At 33.8% G+C, this 24,504-nt stretch overlaps 2 protein-coding genes across 6 annotated transcripts in view; one reads left to right on the top strand and one right to left on the bottom strand.

Annotated features, from left to right (window-relative positions):
- Positions 1-1,332: 1,332 nt before the first annotated feature.
- Positions 1,333-18,472, bottom strand: sals (sarcomere length short). Of its 5 annotated transcripts, none has more exons than XM_053761064.1 (13): positions 18,350-18,472; positions 13,742-13,916; positions 8,445-8,995; positions 8,036-8,201; positions 5,300-5,510; positions 4,475-4,742; positions 4,243-4,364; positions 3,842-4,154; positions 3,551-3,748; positions 3,368-3,478; positions 2,965-3,116; positions 2,387-2,594; positions 1,333-2,222 (listed from the first exon to the last, which is right to left on the bottom strand). In XM_053761064.1, exons 2-13 carry the CDS (start codon positions 13,905-13,907, stop codon positions 2,025-2,027), a joined length of 2,664 nt encoding a protein of 887 aa, XP_053617039.1. In that variant the 5' UTR covers positions 13,908-13,916; positions 18,350-18,472; the 3' UTR covers positions 1,333-2,024. The 5 variants fall into 5 exon arrangements, with proteins under 5 accessions (XP_053617039.1, XP_053617038.1, XP_053617042.1 ...); XM_053761063.2 differs by having other exon boundaries at positions 18,302-18,464; XM_053761067.1 differs by lacking the exon at positions 3,551-3,748.
- The window catches only part of LOC128679473 (peptidoglycan-recognition protein LF-like), a 31,547-nt gene continuing 20,988 nt past the window's right edge, over positions 13,946-24,504 (top strand). Inside the window, exons 1-2 of the mRNA XM_064436668.1 lie at positions 13,946-13,979; positions 23,393-23,476. Of these exons, the coding sequence (XP_064292738.1) occupies positions 13,946-13,979; positions 23,393-23,476 (118 nt within the window). The remainder of the gene's footprint in view (positions 13,980-23,392; positions 23,477-24,504) is intronic.

Raw genomic sequence — 24,504 nt, 5'->3', positions numbered from 1 at the left:
TTATGAAAGCGGCCTAGATCTCATGCAAGACGGCAAGATACGATGAGGGACACAATCGCTCCGCCCCGTTTCTCTATCTTGTATGAACGAAACGCAAGATAATATTATCCTAATAAATATTAAAATGCAAAAGTAAGTTTGTATAACTATTCTCGCTCTATCTTATAACTTGAACTATGGGGAAGGGTATAGGGTACTTTTCATCCCGGAAAAATAACTGTTCCTGTAGGAAAATTATGCAAGCGAAGCCGCGGGCAAAAGCTACGGTTTTCAGAGTCCTGAGGAGCCAAGTGTAGGATACCTATTTTACTCGAGCGAAGCCGGGACGGGCCGCTAGTTTACTCTGTGTGTAGATGGTGTGTAGTTTACTCTGGATAAATATTGTTTTTTTTTTTTCAAAAACAAAAAATTAAGACATTTAAAATAAAAGACACGTATCTGTGAAATATGCTTATGTTTTCATAAGCATATTTCACAGATACCTACGTGTCTTTTATTAAATAGGTACTTACATAGATAGACAAATAATTTCAAATTACAGTAGTGTGCTTCATTATTTAATACTAAAGAAGTATTATATGGTACATAGGTACTTAGTTATTTATTTGCTCTTAAAATACGAGAATTATTAGCTTAGTTAAGATTTTAAAAAGACATTATGTACAAATCACATGATCTGAAAGAATTTGTTTTGAAGTTAAGAAGCCTGCTGAGCATAGATACCTACAAAATCTACTTCCCATACAAACGTCATAGGTTTGGGTACCAACATATTCAATAATATTTTAACCACATTTTAACACATAGAAGAATTAAGTAATACAGTATAAATTTATAACAACATGGTTTCCAAAAATTCATCACTAGGTTTCTAGGTAGGTTATTGCAGCTCCTCGTTTATTATTACATTGTCGATAGGTATTTCCAGGTTCATATGAGTTTAAATAAATCATGTATATGTATTTATTATTTAAGTGCTATCTATTTGTATTAATACAAGCGAAATCTTATTTAGGTACTATTATTTAATACAATGTAATATTGAAGCTTCAACTTATTATTAAATATCAAAATTCCCGCACACAACCTAGCATTTTAAGTGCTACCGTTCTTTGGGTTTTCCTCTGTTTAAGTTAATAGATACATGATAGGTATACATGATTCAAATTCAAATTCAAATTCAAATTGTTTATTGCTTCCTTAATGTCAAATACAGGTCTTCATTATAAAAATAGTAGCAATTAAGGACCCTGACGGGCGCTGCAATGGGAGAAGGGCCACATTTGTCGATGTTAGAGAACCTTTGTCAGTGTAAAGTGACATTATTAACATGACAATAAATATAATACAATAAGAGCGAAAAATTTAAGTTAACGTAAAACTCATGCCTTTTCTTATTGGGCTTCCTATCTTCAATTTTTTATTCCAGGATCCCGGTCGTGTCAATAAGTAAAATAAAAATAAATATATAGGGACAAATCACACAGATTGAGTTTAGCCTTAAAGTAAGTTCGAAACTTGTGTTATGGGATACTTACTAACTCAATGATACTATATTCTACACGAACATATACATACATAGATAAACATCCAAGACCCAGATCGATCAAGATTGACCGGGGATTGAACCCGGGACCTCCAGTGTAGCAGTCCGGTATGATGACCATTAGGCCACGGAATTTGTCAAAAGTTCGGCTAGACTCTAGTCTATGTAATCAAATACTTTCATTGTAATAAAATGCGATGCGATCTATCGCACCGCATTTGATTAACACCGCATTTGAAGTACGTACAATGATAGTTTTTGTTTTAAACTTGCTGTTTTGTCGACGGCAACGTCGGTGTTTTGATTTAGAAATTCCTATAGATATCCATTCGCGACACCGATACGGTAACAAAATAGCGTAAAGATAGAGTTCAGCGGTGACCCAGCAGTCATCAGCGCGATTTGATATAAATTAAACGATATTTGGTAGCACTTTATCACGTCATAGATTACTTAAACTAATCGGGTATAGAGTGAATCACTCCAAGTCGTCAATGAGTGAGTCTAGCTCTTTCTGTAGAGTCTGTGACTCCTCCCTCTGCTTTAGCACATCGTCCTTCAGTCGGTCCACGTTCGCCATCAACAGAGCATTGCCTTTCTTCAATGCGTTGACCCTGGACTCGTGTCTCTTCAACCTCGATGACAGATTCTCCTTCTTCTTTGGAAGTGGGGCGTCCTGAAAGTAACAAAAATAAATAACAAATCAAAAACTTACACGTTGTAGATATTTAACGCTTCAGTAAAATTTTACTTCAATTTATTGTATGACTTATCTATGTATTGATGGTTCTTATGTATTATGATGATGTGATGTCTACCAATAATATTACTATTACTTACTTCAGGTTCACTTTCGCTTTCAGTTTCACTCTCAGTGTCCTGTTCTGTTTCTGTCTCCGTCTCTTCTTCCTCCGACTCACTCTTCTTTTCGTCTTCAGATTCTTCATCTTCCTCATCTTCATCTTCGTCATCGGAACCCACTTCTTTCATCATCAGTGCCATCTTATCGACTTCTTTCTTCAATTCCTTGTATTTTCGTTTTGCATCCCTGAAATAATGATTTTATTTTTTTTATATATCAAAATATTTTTATGAAAAGTTACGCAAAGCAGCAAACTAAGTAGTGTATCTATATGAAAGCATTTTTGCATAAAAAGATTTGTACTCATCCAAATGACATTTTGTCATCACCGGCTTATAGAAGAGTAGTAGAAGGTGAGGCGATAGATTTAGTAAAATAGTGGGGCATGCTCAAGAAAGTTTTATTGATATTAAAGGAATGAAAACATGCGATATCTCTACGTGTGTTACAAATTATATAAAATTAACGCGTGAAGTAACTGAAGATATTCGAGATTGTGTGTCTCAAATCATAAGCTTCCTTCAAAGCAATAAGAGAGGTTAGAATGAGAACTGACTTGAGAGCGGCCTGTTGGTTTTTCAACGCCATTTTGTAGCCCATTCTCTCTTTCTTCATGTGGTCTTGCTTTTCTTTCAAATGTCTGATTCTGTTTCTCATGTTGCGTACTTCTTTTTCCATTCGTTTTTGTTTCTTTTCTTCGCTTTCCTCCTGGAATTTGATTAAAAAAAAAAAACAATAATTTTATATCGTAATTACATGTTTCTACAAATTATATTTTTAGGGGAGCTGTTTTTTGTGAGTTCCAGTCTCAGCATCCTTTAGTTTTATACACGATAACAAGGTTCTTTACGATTCTAACTGAAAATGTGAACTGAAACTATCGCCAGAGGGTGAAAATTTCAATTAACACATTCACATTTTCATTTAGAATTCATTTCATTTCACAGAATGGTGCTTACCTCTTCTTCTTCGGATTCTGATTCTTCCTCGAAACTATCATCTTTAGTAACTGAGAGCTGCTTGATAGCGTGACTGGAACGTCTCGAATTCATGTTTGAAGGCATAATACCCTGTAATAATTATTACTCATTTATTACAATCCTATTACAAACGTTTATAAAAAAGCAATAATTAAGCGTTACCTCATCGTCTCTGTTAGTGTAAGAAAAATTAGCAGAAGCGACATTATTATTAGCATCAATTGAAGATTTTTTCAGTTCTTGGGCTTCTGGAGAATTGATATCTATATCTAATAACCTACATTGCTTCTCAAAATCAAGCTGCCTTTTTTGATAGAATGATAACGGTTCCTCCGATATATACATTTCTTCAAGCTTATTCTGAAAGTGTTACTAAAGCATTAGTCATTAATATACTTAAGCGATTAATTTGATTAACGTTTTTCATTATAAAATCTTTTAAAGTTTTATTACCGATAACGCCTGTTCTAATTTCTTTTCTAATTCCGCATTTCGTCTCTTGACTTCTTCTAATTCTGTTAAAGCTGTATCTCTATCTTCTGCGGCCTGTAAATACTGTTTTTCTAAATTATCTGCATTTTCCTTGGTTTTATCAATTTCCGATTTAAGACTATTGACAAGTCTTTCGTCGTACGCGTCCGTTACTGATATAACAGTCTTATGTTGTTCTTGTTTAATAATGGCACGTTCTCTTGCAAGCTCAGCTTCTAGATTTTGTATCCTTGTCAACAGTCGTTTGTTTTCCCTTTCTTGGGCTTCTTTATTTCTGAAAAGGCAAGTAAATATATTCAAAACTAGTGTTAGCAATAGAATTATTAGCATAGACTAGATTGGTTACTGCCTTTCGTACATACCTAAGTTCAATAGCTAAAAGTTGCTTAGTAGATTGGAGATCATCTCTGACTTTGTCAATATCATCCATTTCATCAATCTCTTCCTCTTCTGCTGTCGCTGCTACCGGTAGGACACCGCCTTGCTATAAATTAAATATTTTGTATTTTATAAGCGTCAATTAATACGGGTATAATAATACATTTTCTATCAGAGAATAATAATATTAATTTAATCCTTAGGAATAGCATTTACCTCTGGAATAGCAGCTCCTGATGGCGAGGCCATTATATTGGCTTGCGACATTGACTTTTGTACTTGCTCTTCAATTGTCATTTGTCTTCTGAATTTCCTTAGCCCTTCAAGATTAGGTTTACTCCTGTCATTGGTTTTTACTTTTTTTAATTTAACGCCTTTGTTGATCTCTTTTAGTAGTTCATTGTGTGAATTAGGCTTCTCCGATTCGAAAATGAACTGGTCTTTATTCTTGACTACCGTCGATCTTGTAATAATCGGACTGGACCTAAAATTAAACGTAATAAAATGTTTATTAGTAGCAAAAATGTTGGTACGTGCCAAATTTGTGAGATATAAATTTTTTTATAAAAATGTTGTTTTAGTAAAGATTAAAAACTCACGAATAAACATAATTTGTTATAAATATCAATTAAAATAAGACTTTAAATATTAAAATTTTATTATTTTTACGAAACATATTATGTCTATTTACAATCTCGTAACACAAAACTTATAACTAGCTTTATTTTAAGATAAAAATACATGTACACGTGATCGAAATCAAGACCCTATTAATGTTTCAGTTTCTTTTCCTGATCGACTTCCTTTATGTCGCTCAAAAGTCAAGTATGTACCGTTCCATCTGATTCAGATTTACCATTTGATGTAAATCTAGTAAACACTAGGTATGTTTTTCACCTGTCATTACAAACGACCTGTTTTAACTTCTTACACTGTCGCTATAGTCTGGCCTCTTCCGCGGTCTGTTGTGCAGTTTTTTCACCTTCTTCAGCTTTGCCAGGTCTCTAGACCAAGTGTAGAAAATAATACGCCGTACCTTACCTGTCATTACAAACGACGTGCTTCAGCTTCTTTCCTTGCTCGACCTCCTTCATCATGTCGCTCCAATCTGGCCTCCTCCGCGGTCTACTGCGGAGTTGTTCCACCTTCTTCAGCTTGGCCGGGTCTAGCGGCGCCTTCTTGAACTCTGGAGGTGGTGGCATCTTCGGCGGCAGCGGCGGTGGCATCGGAGGAGGTGTGGGCTTCAGCAAGCCTGAAGATAATGGTCATTTTTCATTGGCAATTTAAAGAAGGTGACAAAAATTATGACGTTATTGTTATATAAGTAACATATTTATGTTTACTTAGGTTTATTTATCTTAATTTATTTTAATTTTAATTATTTCTTCTAATTTTTCTAATTTTATAAGACTCATTAATGATAGTAGAAAAATTTACACCCGTACCTATATAACTTTTTTAATTGGCCTTGAAATATTTTTGTAAGTTTTAAAATATTTTTCTTTCTTGTTATTATTGTATCGATGTTTTCTTTTTAAGTTATTATTTCTTACTGACCGAATCCACAAGAAATTCTATCTATGTAAATACGGTAACTTTATTATCATACCATCATGGTTCAACAAGGACTCTAGACTTCTTAAACGTAATTTAAAAGCTTCTTGGGATTTTCGTTATTTAAGAAAATTCAGTTTCTTTTAGAACACCTGAACATTTGTAGAACAAGTCCACAACAAAACATTTTTAGGACAAATCTACCTACCTTTAAACAACGATCCTAGATCCTCCGCCATTTTTACAATCACTCACACTAACTGGTTATTATCACAACTTTCGTCAATATCATATCCACAATACCAAACCAAAAAGGCAAATACACTACTAAACGAGATAAATTAAATAAAAGAGACTATTGCTTATGAAATAGTCGGTCATACACCGACGACTGTACATTACATTACATTTGCACCTGAGGAACGCATGCGCAGGCGACATATGCGGAACTGCCCGGTTTCGGATCACATTTAGACCACATCTCGTCTGGCGCACCAGAGATCAAAAGGCAAAGATCTGAGTGAATGTAATAGATGGCTCTTACTTCGCATGCTCATTTTATTCTGCTCATTACCTCTTAAGTAGTGGTTATTATTCTTGTGGATATATTGTAAGTAAATAAGCTAAAGTTTAAAAATAAGAAACACGTAAACATACCTAGAGCTTTTTTAATAAGTAGTTTTCAGAACGAAACTTTTAGTAGGTTTCACTCATGGATCGTTTTTTATTGAGTTCCGTTATTCTAAGCAAAATTAGCAGAAGCGAGCGACAATATTTGTTTTTATCTTATAAGCATAGGAGAAGGAGATCCTATATCAATATCACATGGGACATTATTATTAGTATTTATTTCTCCTTTTTGGATTCACGGCACATAGTACGGTCCATTGAAAGGCTTGCGTGGAGATATGTATCCAACACGTAGATGCCCTTTGCAGAATTTTGATGTTGTGTAGGTCTTTATTAGTATTATTATTATGCTATATAGGAGAGTTGAAAATAATATATCTGGTTACCTACATCTAAAAAGCGAGATTGTTTTTTTCAAAATCAAGCTTTGGATAATGAATATCGTCGAATTATACGTAATATTTTCCCCCATTGTTATCTAATCGAAATCACCATACATCATGTTTCAATTTGGAGTGTAACGTCCAAATTGTAAAGTCGTAGTATCGTGCAGATGGTACAAAAGCCATAAATTATTATTATTAAAGCAAGTGTACTTATATAATGTCAAAGTCAAGGTCTTGTAAATTTATATGAATTGTCATGTTTATAATGAATGCTCTTCGTTCATTTCATTTGAATAACCTAAAGGAGTAAAGGATTATATTTTTTACGGTGCGTCTGCTAGGAATGCTCTCTTTCTCGGTTTTGTGACTTACGAAAGGTCCTTTTTCAGTATAGACACGTAAAAATTTACATTAAATTACAAAAAATAAATTAATATCGTTGAGATCATCCCGATAATATAATCTCTTTCAAGTCAATGCTGCCTAGATCGATTGCCAGAAATCATTGCTGATTAGTTCTCAATGTTGCGCTTGCGTCGACGCGCATTCCAATTCCGGCTAATTTTGTACCAGAGAAAGTGCTAGTGTGTCAATGTTGTGTCACAATCACAATACAATACAAATAAATAAAAATACTATTTGCAGCAGTTTGATTCATCTAAGTGTTTTAGATTCGTCCAATTTATTTTGGGATCGATAACTATACATGATTCTGTACAGCTCATATTCTTTGTAACTGATAAACAGTGCATTACGCTTGATTAGGACATAAGAAACTAGCCTATGAACTTGAAGTACACGGGCATAGTTAGCGGTAAAGTAAACGGTATAGTATCCAAACTTACAGAACACGCTGCTTATAGTAGCAGCGTAGGTATACTACAATATTATAGAATAAGTAATATATTTACAGTAATTTTAGTAGCAGGGTATTACTACATTTCTTATGAACTAGTGGGTTTTTTAAATTAGAGTTCTACTCGTATATCCCAGGCTTGAGAAAGTACTTATTATCCCGTTACTAGCTGCGTCAGCAGGACACAGATATAACAACTATAATAATGGCTACCTGTATTACCTGTTAAGTCCCATGAACAGATCTCCAATAAATTTAAAACCCAACAGGATACAACGAAACTGACATTTGAAGCGGAAAAAGATTTTCCAAAAGAAACTAACATTGTTTAGTAACAAGATTTATACTTACTTCTCAAACTCTCGTTCTTGGTAAGTGTGTGCCCTTTGGGAATCTCATTGGCCAATGTCTTGTCGATATTCTCCTTCACTCGCTCGTGAAGAGGGTCCCGCCATTTCTTTGTTGCTATTTCATCTTTAGAAGGCTGCTTCTGCAGTGACGGCTTTCGGGGTGGCAGCTGGAAATAGATGTATTTTCAATTAAATAATAATAAAATCGCGTATAATTTTGAAGTTGAAATTTTGTTCTATTTCTTATTCATTTCAACTTTGACCAACTAAACTAGGCTAGTGCAACTGCAGAACGATCTCCAAAATCCATCAATTGAACCCTCGATTATGTCGAGTTTTATTTATAAAACGATGTTAATATTTTAAGCGAACATAAATAGTTATACAGAACTTCTTTAAAAAATACTAACCTTCGAAGGAGTTTTTTCTAGAGGTGTTGGAGGCTTGGTAGCCATCTTGGATTTGGTATCAACTTTATCTTCTACTTTAGGTGTAGGTTTGGCAGCAGGCTTTGTGTCCTTGCTTGTAGAATTAGTAATATTCTTATCATTTGTTGTTTTGTTATTTACCGCATTACTAGGTTTAGTAGCCCCATTTTTAATTGGTTTTTCTACTTTATCTTCAGCCTTATCTGTTTTTCTGTCGACTATTGTGACAGATTTTTCTTTAGCTTTGTCATCGATAGTTCTAACAGTCCTTAGCGTTGGTTTCTTTTCTTCTGTTTTATTATTTGTGACTTTTTCCTCAATTTTAGAAGTCTTGTCTTCAGTTTTGGAAGTTTTATCAGCAGACTTGAGACTTGATTTAGTAAACCGTGGTTTCTCTTCGGCTGGTTTCGCTGCTTTGTCTAATTGTTTCGCTGTCGATGGTTTTACTAACTTCTCTTCAGCTACAGATTCTGCGACACCATTCTTGTTTTTATCTTCTTTTTCTCTTATTGTTGCTTGTTTCTTCAAGCCAGCTGCAAAAATAATAAATAATACTTTAGACACGTTTGGAACCAGCAGCGTTTTGTTAAAACAAAAGAAGTGGTTCATTTAATTTATTTTGGACTGCTGACTGAAGCTTCGTATCCAGGGTAGTAAATAGGCATAGGTTTTTTTGGGCATTGTGTCTTATTTTATTTTCCTTAACATGCTGAAATGTAGTTACCTAAATAAATTAAGCGGCTGCAGTGTTATTTAGTAGGAAGGCGAGATTGTAACTAGTAGAGCCTTATTATATTGTCAGTCATGCAATTTTTTTACATTATATCTCAAAAATTAAAAAATTTACAATAAAGACTGTGGAGAAATTGTGACATTACAGAAAATTATATTGATAGAAGCACGTGTTGCGGCCCCGGCGCGGGCGGTGCATTTTGATGGCATGCGCGTGCGATACGTAAATAAACATGGCCGCTGCCAAGATGGCCGACCTTCGCTATTTTAGAGCGGTAGCTTGTCAAAATTCCCTATTAAATGGCCAAGTAGACACGGAAAATTTACTTACTGCTCAAAAACTTTATTGTACAAAATTACAAAATTAACTTGGACTTCACAATGTGACATTCTCTACCAGTCAATCATTAAACCAAACAGAGACAGTAAGGTGCTGCTTTAAAATGAATCTAAAAAAATCCTTTTTACGCACAGCCCCTAAAGTACCTAAGTAGCATAACACAAAAAATATTGTTTTTGTGTTGTGCTACTTAGGTACTTTAGGGGCTGTGCGTAAAAAGGATGCTATTATGCTTTATTAAGCATTAAGTAACTAGGTATGTATAGGTATTAAATCAATTGAAACTTTTGGAAACAGCTTGATAACGTGCTTAGGTTCAGTTTTGGCAAATAACTATGTATGTAACGTCAATATCGTATTGATCTATCCAAATTGGCCTTTATTACCGAAATTTAGAGGTGAAACCTGACTGTAAAAGTTAGACCCACAAGAAGTCGGATCTGACATGACCTGACTCTATGAGTGTAGGTAGAGTTAGGTCATTCTAGATGCTCTGTCGGCTTCAACGTCTAGTCGAATTTATTTCCAATGGCATTCCTACATCAATGATAGGTACGTTTTATATGTGCTATATGTATAGCTACAGAGCTAGATTTTAAAATCCCAATTACTTAGTAGGTAGAACATGAGACTTTTCAATTAGGAACTACATACAAATTTTAGAACTGAGTATCTATTGTCCATCTATTTTTTGTATGGAAACTAACGTATTAGTACATAACATATTTTATAGTTGTTTTAACTTGTTAAGTAGGTACCTATCATTGAATATTATGAAAATTTCCTTCAAATTAAATGGAACAATACGGTCTTTTACAACGTTTAAGTGATGATACCACATATCCGTTTATTTTGTCAAAAGTCAGTCCTCTCTAAAAATATCGTACCGTCTGCGGGCGTCCCGAAATATCTCGACAACTCCCGACGTTTAGCCGACACGTCATGACACAGCGAATATTACACTTTACTAATAATATAAATACGAAAGTTTGTCTATCTTTTACGCTTTCACGGCTAAACCACAGAACCGATTGTAATGAACTTTGGAATAGAAATACTTAATAAATGTTACGATACTACCGCGCGCCATGATCCTAATTGTGAGCACCAACTTGTAGATAGGTACATAAATTAAAATTTCTTCCAAGTTAATTAATGCTCCTTATTGTAAATGCTTATTATTTTTGCACTAAAAGTACATTATTGAATACAGAAATACAATTAATGACGTGGCATTTAGTAGATCCTCTATGTTACTCTAAAGGCCTAGGTATATACCTACTTTGTGTGTGTATCGATGTCACAATCATAAACACTGTTTGAAATAAATATGTTTCCTTTTATAACATTTATTAGAATGTAGAACAATGTACGATGGAGATATAATTTTAATGTTTAATTCCATTTTATTAGTGTGTGTGCTACACACTACTACTACATGCAATAATGCGATGTTTTCGCTAAGATTACATATAATTAATGATCACAATTTAAATTACCTTGCAGTGTTTAGCCGTTGACAACGACAACTATATTGTGAAGACACGTAAACACTAATATCAAAACAATTAAAAACTTCAAACATGCACAGTTCAAAAATCGGCCGAATAAGTGGTGTTCGAAATATACTGAATTTCCTTTCGCGAGCGCACACCAAATTCGCTTGCTTCCAAACTCCAGACTAACCAACTTTTGAACGGTTTGAGAGTCAATTATTAAGAGTCGTGTCCCCTGCCAAAGCTCAGGCAGGTGTTGACGTCATCATACACATACATACATCAACACATCTACCCACTGAAGCATAATATGCAACGTGAAATACAGCACTCAACCAAAGTAGCGTCGGAAAAATAATAAACATCACTAATAATAACAAAATGGCATGGAATTATTTACGTTGCCGATTACGTGTTTAGATCATTCGTGTTTGTTCTGAGTTTTTGAATCCGTTCTGTATGACTTTAGTCGTAGATAATGAGCATTTTAGATATCCTCTTCAAGAGTAGGTATGTTTATTGATTTGTAAGAAAGTAACAGTATTTCAAATTACGCCGCTCATTTCTTTGAAATAATCTTGTTTATTTTTTAATTTATTTATTGAAATGGAACACATCGAAAAGAAAAGTGTGGATGTCTAGTCCCACATTTCTATATGTATATCGTAACGCACGTCAATGCCCATTTATATGTACATTAATTATATACATAGATGGGGCTAGGAACCAGCTACCATGACTCACGTGTGTTTTATTTACAGGATCTAGTTATATTTCCATTTATCCCTACTTGCTTCCGGTTAAGGAGAACCACTAATGGAATCTGAATACAAACTTATTCACGATTAGACATAAGTCCGCCGTTGTACATACGAGTATATCTTTCCTGCAAGTACTTACTTATTTTCGTTCAATAAATTTATTACAAAGAAATAAACTTTTCATTAGTATGTTATGTAGTACATAGGCTGTGACATAGGGATGCTACGTAATCATATCAGTATTATCATGTCAATGTGAAAACCATGAAAACATATGCGACCAGTGTTATGGCTGCCCTACATATTGGCCAAGATTGCGGCAAACCGAAGTATATACATATATGTACATATATTATATCACTTAGTTTTTATTTTGTATCTTTTGAAGATACAAAGTTCACATCAAAACTAAACTAACTAAGTATATGTTGTGAAACCACGACCACGGCCCATATAACCCTCGTCAACTAATCTAAAAGAGAGACAGATTTAAAAGCCAATCAAGGTATCCGTTTTATTGGATCCTTACGCAAATTTCCGTGCAAAAGTTACCTTCCATGAGTTCGATTAATTTCGCTATATCTTCTAAAATAAAAGCATTGGATGCCGACGCCGCCGCCGGCGCGTCCGCCATTTTGGCACGCGCGAAAAAACCCGTGACTTCCTCGTCGGAGAGATTGTGCCGGACTGAAGATTTGATCATTTGACTATCAATGAAATTATAAGACGTTTTTATTTTATACTTTTACGTGAACGAAAAAAGAATTTGTTAAAAAGAACAAGGACTTTAGGAAAAATAAGAAACAATCCAATCACCGCCTGATGCCACCGCCTCCGCCGGAAACAGTCGTGATAATTTATGTAAAATTAAACAATCTCAGATAGCTGAAAATGGTACGTTTTGTGTGTATTTGTGCTGGTTTTATATAAATTAATATTATCAGTTAATTTTTGATTCAAGAGATTCATATAACTTTTCTTAATTTTCCTCCATCAACATTTTCCTTCGAACAGAAAATTTCTTTGGAATTTGGGAACGACTTGTTGTGCGAAGTACATAAATTACAAGATGTTACTGCAGCAATAATATCATATTTTGTTAATTGAAGAGTAGATTGTCTAACTGTCAATTGTTATTACATACCTAAATATATTTCGTTTACAAATTTCATGTCTCTCCAATGTAGGTAGGTACATTTGAAATATAGATATAGTTGATACAGACCACATCTAATCCTACGCATGACATGAATAAGATGTCTTTTGATTTATGAATGGCCGCGCATTTGTTGACGTTACACAAAAACTGCGGATGTGATGTTTTCCGCGCCAGCAAGGTTGTAGGTATTTTCATATTACTGATAACTACGGGTTTCCTATGTCTGTAGACTTCCTATCTCTCTCTCATCTGTGTTTTCCCGGTTTCTTCCTCAACCAATTGAGCATCGGAGCCCAGGGCCCGCTTTCCTTCGTCTCCATTTCGCACGGTTGTCGGCATCCCTAGTTGTCAGACCAGTCTGTAGACTTCCTATGTCTACTGTTTCTACTTAGTCCTAAATACTCTTGCAAAGCACAGTACCGTATTACTTTTCAAAATTTTGCTTGTCACTCCATAACAACTACAATTCTCATGTATTTTTTATTTGTTTATTAAAGGAAATATTTGACCTAAACAGTTACAAATCAATATTTTGCCAAGCATTATTATTAACAACATTGATATGAATCGCAGAATAAAATTCATAGGTATTTAAAATTTTTTAAAATACCTATTCTTCTGAGGCAAAATATTCATAGGACCACGGAGGACAAAAATTTTTACTATATAAGATGAGTTACCTATGTGACAACACGGTAACCAATTAAAAAAACCGATCTTATGTGCTTAGGTACATTATTATAAGATCGGTTTTTGTCATTTTTCTCGTCGTAAATATAGTTGGAACTCACGTTTCGCAGCCTTAGGAGCGGGTTGTTCCTCCTCACCCTTCGCTTCCACCGGCTTCAGCTTCTTCTGCGTCCAGGGCGGGGGCGCCTCAGCGTCCTTGTCCTTCACCCAGGGCGGACGGTAGTTGTCCCGCTTCGTCCCCGGATTGCTCACGTTGCCGATCGGCATGGTGATTGCCTGTTAAGTTGCCAGTTTGTTACTATGTGATGTGTTTATGGTCTATGTGTAATGAGTATTCAGGTAACTATTTGTGATCGTCCAAATCAAAACGGACCTTATGGCGGCTAGCACTTAGGTATTTATTGCCGTTGTTTTGTATTGGAACCTAAGACCTAGTGTTAATGTGTTAGCCGCCATAAGGTCCCTTTTGATTTGGACGACCACATTTCATTGTGTGTCTATTAGTGTAGGCAATTGTCAATGTAAATAATTATTTAGATATATATTTAGCACACCTATGTAAACTGTTGGAGATGCAGTTGTAAACTCATTATAACGATAAGGACAAACCCTAGAGTTCGTTTATTAAATGCGAAATTATATCAGAAGAAAATACCTGTATCTGTCACTTTGCAAATGCAAGCTAGACCGTAATTTTATGATCCGAAAATTATAATTTTCCACGGTAAAATACATTTAGAGCCGCCTACCTACAATCCAGAAATTGATTTATGTAGCGATCGATGGTGTACCGCTACGAAAGTGCTACGATAGCTGCTACAGGCCTGCTACGAGCCAGCTACGAAATATAGGAGCTACCACTATGAGCTTCTGTTTTCCCACTATAATAACTAGTAGGTAGATAAGTACTAGTATTTAAAAAATTCAAACAAAACTCGAAGTTAAATTTCATTGAATCTAGTGTCAATAAATCTTCAGGATAACCTATTAATGGATATTATTTTTCAAAAGCTACATAGATAATACATTTATCTAAAATATTGTTACTTTGTTTTTCATACGTCCATTAAACTTTTAATAAACACTTATTAATGCCAAAGCCAATAAATATTGTGGGATATATTTACTCATTAATGCATTGTGCGTGATTCGATTACAATGCGATAACATTTAAAACAATGTATTTTTAAATCTGATTAGGTACTTACCTATATCTTGATGTAATTATATTCATAAAACATTCCTACGTTTTTTTTGGTACAAAAGTCGAGTTGAGTCATTCGATTTCTTTCTTGGTACTTAGATTTTGAATAAAGGATTCTATAAAAAATAAACATTTCATGAGCAATCAATAGATATAATGGTAAACTACATCCCTGTTATTTTATAGAATATGTGACGTAGGTATGTACAGTACAATTCGGAATTAGTTAGAAATAATGACCATTCGGTCATCATTTCATCTCCCAGAAATGATAAACGGAGCGTAGGACATCCGGCTGCTAGAATTGTCGATGATGTAAAGGAAATTGCTAGCAATAACTGGATAAGGATGGCCCAAAACCAGTAAATACATTTAGGTACTATTTAGAATTTACAATTTTATTTTTGGTTTGGCTGGTCTCTGCACTAAGGGAGGCTTGTATCGCAGCGTCCACACGTTTAGCAAATAATCAGGCGCTAACTTATCAACTGTTGGGTTTGCGACTTTTTGGGAAGTAACTGGGCGTAAACCTATCTATTCCCAGGACAAAGTTGGCTGGCGAAGATGGAAGGAGGCCTATACCTAGATGCGGATCACGGAAGGAAAAGTAGATGATGATGATGATATTACTAAAAATAATATTCTTCTTTGATTAGGAAACTACCAACAGAAGAGAATTAACTACCTACTGACACACGTAATCAAGTGTTAAATGCCAAAACAATAAAATAGTCTGTCAGCAGAACAAGCCACAATGATCCACATAAATAAAATCTGAGGACATTATTATCAAGAGCATTTGATATTCTCTTCTGCTTCAGAATAATAAATAAATAATCTCCAGCCACGTTCTGGTTACCAGAAAAGACAAGTGTGTTTATTCGACCTTAGCTACATACTAGGTACATTCTCGTTTTCATTCATTTTAAGTTTTTACAAGATTTTATTTAGTTTTACCTGTCCCGTCTGTCTGTTTGTAATCAAATCTTTTAAATTAAATGTCACCTACTTCCGCTTGTCATATGGAGTATTTTTCCACCTCGCTTCATTTTCCAGGACTTTCTTTTTCTACATTTTTACAGGATGAACATTGCATGGGAATAAGATCCAGAAGAAGAAGAAGATCATTGTCTACATAGTTTTTTAAAATTGTAATTAAAAACAACAGAGTCTACAAATTATTGTAAACTCTGTTCTTTATTACAATTATAGAAAGAACAGAGTTTGTTATTTATTTATTGAATTTTTTTCAATAAATAAATACATGATCATCTTATTATATTTAATATTTTTACAGGTTGAAAGTTTCATCGACCTCATCGCTCCTTATTCATTGTAATTTCTTTATTATTTTTATTTGTTATATGTTTTTTTTCAATTTTTAGAATTTTCAGAGGAAACAGAGCTTGGTGGGGAGGAAAGCTTGGCACAACGTAATCGGCGATAAAATTATGTTTCACTATGATACAGCCAGAAAATTCACAAAACATAATCATTCTGCTTTTTCAAGCTGTTCATTCAACAAGCGATATTTTTAGCTAAGGAGTCACCTACCGCCGCGTGCGGATCGCATTTACATCGCATAACATTTGTTTAATCGTGCGCAAAACTATTATGCGTAAACATGGCGTAAACATTTATTTGCTGATCTCAAAGTATTGAAAAAATGAATTTAATTTAGATATATTTTGCAGTGAATTAATTCAAATCTTAAATGATAAAATAAAAAAATAGATCATGTTAGAGAAAAGCGAGTCAGATGTTTGGCAAGATATTGTCGAGTTTACGACTGCCGTTGTAATATGTAACATGTTTATCATGGTGGTGGTATAATGTTGAACTGAAAGGTCTCAGATTCGAATCCTACTCGCATAAGTTTGTATATCAATCTGACTCATACAAAGAGCACAGTGGTACTTACCTACCCATTGATTTCAACTGTATTATTTAATATACCTACCTATGTCTCACAAATAAATATACTTAATCTTGTATAGTACTTAGTTTTCATAGACCACCATTTGCTTCCGGTGAAGGAAAACATCGTGATGAAACTTACACACTGGTTAACAGAAAGTTTACTAGTACACACTAGTGATACTTACCGCATACACATGCGGCTTGCCACTACCTATATATTGGTAGGTAGTCGTAAAAGTTATATCAGATGCCTTTAGGCGACTTCAATAAAATCTGACACCAGTGTTAGCAATAACACACTCTAAAAGAAAGAAAGACATAATGTTTATCAAAATATCAGCTCTGTAGACTAAAATGAATTCGGGCTTGGCAATTGTGAACCTTCACATTTTTCAAAAATGAATCTAAATACAATGCCTTTGGTGACGCGAATGGGGGTGCGCCAATGTAGTCCTGAAGCTCATTGATGAGAGGATGGATGCAGAAGTATATAAGAGGCATGGTGACCTCCACATAAACAAAATTGTCAATTTCAGATAATTTCAAGGGAATGTATTTATAAATGACTTGTATGGGGCTTCGCTCCCGTGGAAATTTTGAGATAAAATATAGCCTATAGCAATCTTAAATAATGTAACTTTCTAATAGTGAAAGAATTGTTGAAATCGGTTCGGTAGTTTCGAAGATTACCCGCCTCAAACTCACAAACGCTTACCACTTTATAATAATAGTGTAAATAATATGTGTACTGTTGGTCTGAACTGTTGATAAACATTTTTTTTATGCCGGTAAGTATTTCATTTTATCATAAAACATTTTTTTTCAATTTTTGTATATTTTCTTATTGTGCAAAAGTTTTAAACAGATCTCTCAATAGTTAGGTTTGAATAATACTTTAAGTCATCATCATCATTAACAGCATTCTTTACCCCAATTATGGAAATAGGTCCTCATGATGAAAGCCATCCTTCTCGGTACATGACATTATATTTGTGTATTCATGTTCATTTCTTAATTGATGAAGTTGATATTCAATTCAAGCTGAAGAATACCTTATATCCTGCCCTACCTTATATGGCATTACAAAATACTTCTTGTCTTCCTTAAAATTTTTAAAATTAAGAGAAAGAGATTGCTCTTTCTCTTAATTTTGTGCCCTAAAATCCATACTTCCATATCTATTTTGTAATGATTTGTATTTTTGTTTGTAATGAATAAACTCAAAACTACTAGGCCGATTTTGTTGAAATTTGGCACATAGATAGAGGAAATCTTCCGGAGTAATATAGGCTACTTTTTTGTTATGGTTTTACTGGAGCGAAGTCGGGACGGGCCACTAGTAGTCAATTGTACAAAAATATTATAAATCCATAAATTAATAATCAATCTTTGATCAATCCACAGATTAAATACTTATACGTATATTTTAAATACCTCTGTTCTCCGCTATGATAATCCATTGAAATGTCCTCAAAATTAGGTTACCTAAATGCCAAAGTGTGTAATTACGTAAAACTACAGTATTTACATATGTTACCTATCAATGTGTGCGTGTGTCGTGTAACACGGATTTAAAAAAACGCACTTATTGGTCACAGCACCACGGGACTTCGGGGATCAAACAGTCATTATTTACTTATTTAATTTAAAATAATTAGGTTCGGTATAGTCCGGAATCGTAGCGCGTCCGTGGGCGCTTGTTTCGCGACTAAGGAATTTCATAGCGGACAATCCTCTGGAACTTTATAAATAGGTGCGTCAGACTGGCGGGAACTGAGTGGAGCATCAGTAGATGTTATACGTGATGAAGCTATACATTACTAACATTGATACTCGAGAATAATAAAAGTATATAGGCACAGTATAGATTTTACTTAGATACAAAAAAATAAATACAAAAATATGAATGTTTGTAAGTTACTCAATGACGCTTATTCACTTTACTGTGTGAGTGTCGCTGAAATTACATTTCCAAGTTATTTACACGGATAAAATGTAACATGAAATACTTTTTGCACCGAAATTCTTATGGTAAAAGAGCGCCAGGACGCAGCTAATTTCATATAGATAAAACATATGCGCGGTATCGGCAGCAAAAACTGCGGACAATAGCTATTATTTAGGTAATTATGTGTTTATGCAGATATTGCTATTATCTTCAACGAATCATTTGTGTGACCTACATGTGTTTGTTTTTTAAATAAAAAATTAAGTTCTTCTTTTATACAAAATCAGTGTTTAGAGATATAATTAAGATTCGTGATTAATATGGAGTGAAAATAATTATGTTGGGATCTAATTTCTGAATACTTTTCATTTCATACTATGAATATAGTCCTGCTACGTTGAGGCACATCAATAGTTTTAAATAAAATGGACGTCCAGCGTCAGTTGTTCTATTTTGGATGCTTTCGCCCCGTGCTCGCTACGCTATACAATCCCAACATTAACGAATTTCTTCCGACACCCACTCTGATGAGCATTGATAAATTATAACCGGTCTCCATTCACGAATCATCTATTGACACTTTTGAAAGAAGTATAATTTACAATACATGCAATTGTCGCTCCATAAATTTATTGTTCTGAAAAAAATTATCAAACTACTATTTTTCGACTTTACGTATCGCACTCATTTTGAATTACTATAACTAGTCAAAAGGTAACCTATTACCGTGGCATAAAGATAACTTAAATTACGATCTGACACTGGGGATGCTATTGTTGCTTATCAAATATCATGTCCTCGTACGACATCCACAGAAGGATATTGAGTGATTATATTTTAGGGCGGAACCACACACCGATCACAGATTATCATAAAATATTTATTTATAAGTAGTTTCAGTGCAGTAGACCGTAACTGAAATTACTATCGCAATAATTTATCTAAAATGTTAAATGGTGTCATCTTCCTGTCAATTTGCTGTAGACGCCTTGCATCCGGTTCTTTGGCGCACCCTACATGCGCTTACGCATACATTTTGACATGGAAGTTAATCGAAAGAACTAACATGTCAAGCTAAATACAATTTTTTTACAAAAGCATCTTTGTCTGAAATTCGTATTTTACTGGAAATAGTTTTTAGAATAAAAGTGATATAATTCATAGCTACTTGTCATATTTTTGGTGTTTGAGTTTGAGTTAGGTGCATTTATGTAGTTACTTACATAAATATGTTTATTTTTATATAGTTTTACATAAAATAATTAACATGTTTATATACACTCAAAAAGCACATGAAAATCAATTACACTTCGCAGAAATGAAGACGCTATATATATAAGAGGCCCTTTCAAAGTGAGACTTATCCCAGATAAACTACAGGAGAGCCGTCTGCGTACGGACACGTTATGAGGCGACCATCTGACCACATGACCGGAAACGCTAAATATTGAAACTAAATCGTGAGGACGAGGAAGACCCCGAATCACATAGATGTCAGTAATAAATAAGATCCTCAAAGAAGCCCAGGTGAATAAAATGACGACCCAGGACCGAGCTACCTGGATGGGCAAGGGCCAGGCTAAGAAGATGTTTTTATATGTATATATATATATATATATATATATATATATATATATATATATATATATATATATATATATATATATATATATATATATATATATATATATATATATATATATATATATAACATACAGATGTTTATTCCGAAATTTGGCTATTCATTGCGTTATACTTCAATGACGATTAATGGACCACTCCTGTTCAAGCACCATTGGTCAAAGACGTTCCAAATTTGAAATTCAGTTGGTATTTAAGTTATCATTTCTATTCAGTATATAGATGTTGGTAAGTATTGAGTGTACTGATAACACATTAATATAAAATTTGTGCGATGTGAAATAGTGGAAAAAACAATCGAGGATGGCACTACCCGCACAAATTATTATAAAGTCACAACTTTACATCACAAAACAAATACCTAGTCCAATTGCTGCGATCACGGCGACTACATCTACTACAACGTCAATGAAACGTCATAAAAAAGGTTTATGGTAAGTTCCGTTCATATATAATCTATATATGTAATGTATATATGTAGTTATGTATTAAAACTGCGCATTTGACGACCTCGGCGGCGCAGTGGTAAAGTTCTTGCCACTGAACCGAGAGGTCCCGGGTTCGATCCCCGGTCGGGTCATGATGTAAAATGATCTTTTTCTGATTGGCCCGGGTCTTGGATGTTTATCTATATATGTATTTGTTACAAAAATATAGTATCGTTGAGTTAGTATCCCATAACACAAATCTCGAACTTACTTTGGTGCTAGCTCAATCTGTGTGATTTGTCCTGATATATTTTATTTATTTATTTTAAGAAAACTGATTCATGTTTCGACCTCTAACCTGGAGAAGTTCGAACAGAGTAAATCCCTAGTGCAGTATAAACATTACAATATATACTTACGTAGTTTTCCTTATTTATTCTTCAAGGAACTTATTTTGTTTTAACGTTCAAAGATAAAAGACAAGAATAACATTAAACATACCTAAGAATGAATACCGTTTTGTTATTTATTTGTATCCATAGGTATTTTTCAAATTTATGTAAATAAAATACTTATATTTCCTTATTTATTCTTCAAGGAACTTATTTTGTTTTAACGTTCAAAGATAAAAGACAAGAATAACATTAAACATACCTAAGAATGAATACCGTTTTGTTATTTATTTGTATCCATAGGTATTTTTCAAATTCATGTAAACAAAATACTTATTAGGTCTATGCACGAAGATATAAAACCACTTCTTTCAACACCTTTGAAAAATTTTGGTTCAATTAAAGTAACAAAAATAGGTATCAAAACAGATTGCAAGAGAAGATGAAATAGGTATGTTCTTTTAGAGCCCATTGACATGGCGGAAATGCTTACTATTTCTTTTATCTATGGAAAATACTAATATCTTTAGTCCAACATCTAATCAAAAAGATCTGTGCTTATGATATACGTGAAATAATCTACTATGTAAAAAACGGTGTACTATAAGTTATGAACGATTTCTTTTGAAATAAGTAGAAACCGTGTACTTGTTCTTACTGCGCCCCGGAACTTCGGGATAAAAAGTACCCAATGTGTTATTCTATATTCTATCCGTGTACCTACCAATTTTCATTAAATTTGTTCAGTAGCTTTTGTGTGAAAGACAAAATCTCACGCAATAACAAATATACACGCATACATTCTCACAAAGTTTCGCATTTGTAATATTAGTAGGATTGCTTCCTGCATTATTTATACTTATGTACATAAAGAACCAAATAAGATATACTAACTGACACATTAATGAAGCAATGTTAATTCGACAAATTTATACCCCTCTATTTCGACAGGGGCAAAAACTTGCCAATCAATGTAAAGTCCCCGAGATAACGGCGCATACGACGTCATGATTGCACAGATTGATCACAGATTTCGACTTTAACAGTGGAATTATCTTGTAAACAACCTATCGTTATCTCTGGCCCATTACATTAGCATAAAACCATTTATAAAGCCGTAATTTTACACCATCACATACTATTTGTGTACTGCTAGGAACTGGAGAAGGTGCGAGAGATCATTGAATTAAATTTATTGTTACTAAAGTGGTAAGTTCATCTATTTTTTCGTTGTAAATGTTGACTTTCTTGTAAACATTATTGTAAATAATGAAAAGTCGGTACTTAACTTAAAGGTTACATGAAAAATATCTTATTTACTTTTTAAAATTTTATTTTAATTTGCTCAATTTTAGTTTTTTTTTATTTAATTGATCAAAAATACTTAATATATTTTAGTTTAATGTACATAGATACATACTTAAATAATCTCTAAAGGTTTCCCGAGTTAAATCCTTCCAATTCAATTGACAGTTGGATAAAACAAAGTGCATTTTACAGCTAAAGAGTTTCAAATTTAATAATTACTTTTTAAATATTATTTCTGTAGTGGCCAGTTCTCTATTCTTGAATAGCATCCCTTGTATGTATGTAGTCAAAAAATGAGAAAAAACTATTAAAAATAACACACAATAAAACGTCACTTTTTCCTACTAACAACCACTGCTTAACTATGTACATACCTAGTTACGATCAAAACAACGATGATATCGATAAGATATCTATTTAAAGTGTAATATTACCTGTAAATCACAATAAAAATCGATTAGACAATGATGAATCACTAGTACGGACCGTCCAAGAGCGATACTTCTGTACCTAGAGGCTGATGCGATTCGCCTATAATAAAGCTAGTATTAAAGCTATTAATAAACGTAACATACTTTAATTTTGTTTATAATAGAAAAAACTTATTAATAAGTAGTTACTTCTTGGAGCTTAGATGATGTTGATAGAAAGTAATGTTTCATTCTCATTTATAATCAAAGTAGGAAAAATTAAATGAATTTAAATAACACTAATTGAAAAAAATAAAAAATAAAAAAGATTTAAATGAACATGCCAGTAATTCCATCGTGCAACTGTCAATGAACGAGCATTCTACGGTTAATTTTGTTTCAGAGCAGGAACTCTAAAATTATCATATCCTTATCATAAAGGCACTTAACCATGATAATGATCTTAAGATACAGGACTTACACAGCGTTATTCTGTTTCAGATATGGGGCGTATCTTACTGTTCGTTCTAGCCACTGTGCTACTTAACTCATATTATGTAGCTGCTAGGAGTCTACGCTATTCTAGTAAGTAATTAAGTAATTTGCAATTTACTACTATAAGTAGGTACATAATCTTCTTCCCCATAATATTTAAGCAATGCTCTTTTCGGTGTCATTATCACAGGAATTCTGCACACTGGATAACTGCATGCGATTACTTGCTACTGCGGCGGTAGGTAGTATTAAAAATTATGTCAGATGACTCGAATAAAATCTAACACCAGTGTTAGCAACGACACATTCGATAAGAAGATGTAATTGACAAAAATGTACTAACTACCATTGCCGAAATACTTGGTTTGTTGCACTGGACATTAGACCAATTTAATGTCCCATTGACCTCGTGTTATGTTGGGCAAAAAGCTTCCGCCATTCAGAGAAGACAAAATTCTGATCATGACGAGAAATTCAAATCAAATCAAATATGGCATTTATTTTTTGCCTTTACCTTCAATTTTGACAAACTATTCGGTAGCGTCCTTCGCTAATTATTACGAGGGTAAATCAAAAAGTTCTTAGAATGACATATTGATATATTTTTTTTGTGGGTAGTTTATTATTATTTTTAAAGAGTGATTATCGTATAATGTTTATGCTCAGTTACAATCGATTCGGTCGTATCGTTTACAAGCAATAAATTATTAAGTGCCAAGGGTATTCCAACGTATTGAAATATGGAAAAAAACGAATTACGTGCGGTGATAAAGTATCTGTGCCTAAAAAAAATGTCCACTAAGGAAATTTTTTTGGATATTCAGGAGACATTAGGGGATAATGCTTTACCCTATTCTACAGTAGCTTACTGGGTTTCGGAATTTAAAAGGGGTAGATCAACTTGTGAAGATGATCTGCGTTCCGGGCGGCCGTCAACCTCCATCACAGAAGAAAATATCAAAAAGGTCGAGAAGTTAGTTCTGGAAGACAGAAGAATAACTATAAAACATTTAGCCGAGGTCCTAAAGATTTCATTTGGAAGCATCCAATCCATTTTAACAGATTCCTTGGGGTTCAGAAAAGTGTCGGCAAGATGGGTACCACGAATGTTAACAGAA

This window comes from Plodia interpunctella, chromosome 21, assembly GCF_027563975.2.
Source record: "Plodia interpunctella isolate USDA-ARS_2022_Savannah chromosome 21, ilPloInte3.2, whole genome shotgun sequence".
Classification (NCBI taxonomy): Eukaryota; Metazoa; Arthropoda; class Insecta; order Lepidoptera; family Pyralidae; genus Plodia; species Plodia interpunctella.
The sequence above is the reverse complement of the archived record's forward strand: the minus strand, read 5'-3'. Positions and strand labels throughout refer to the sequence as shown.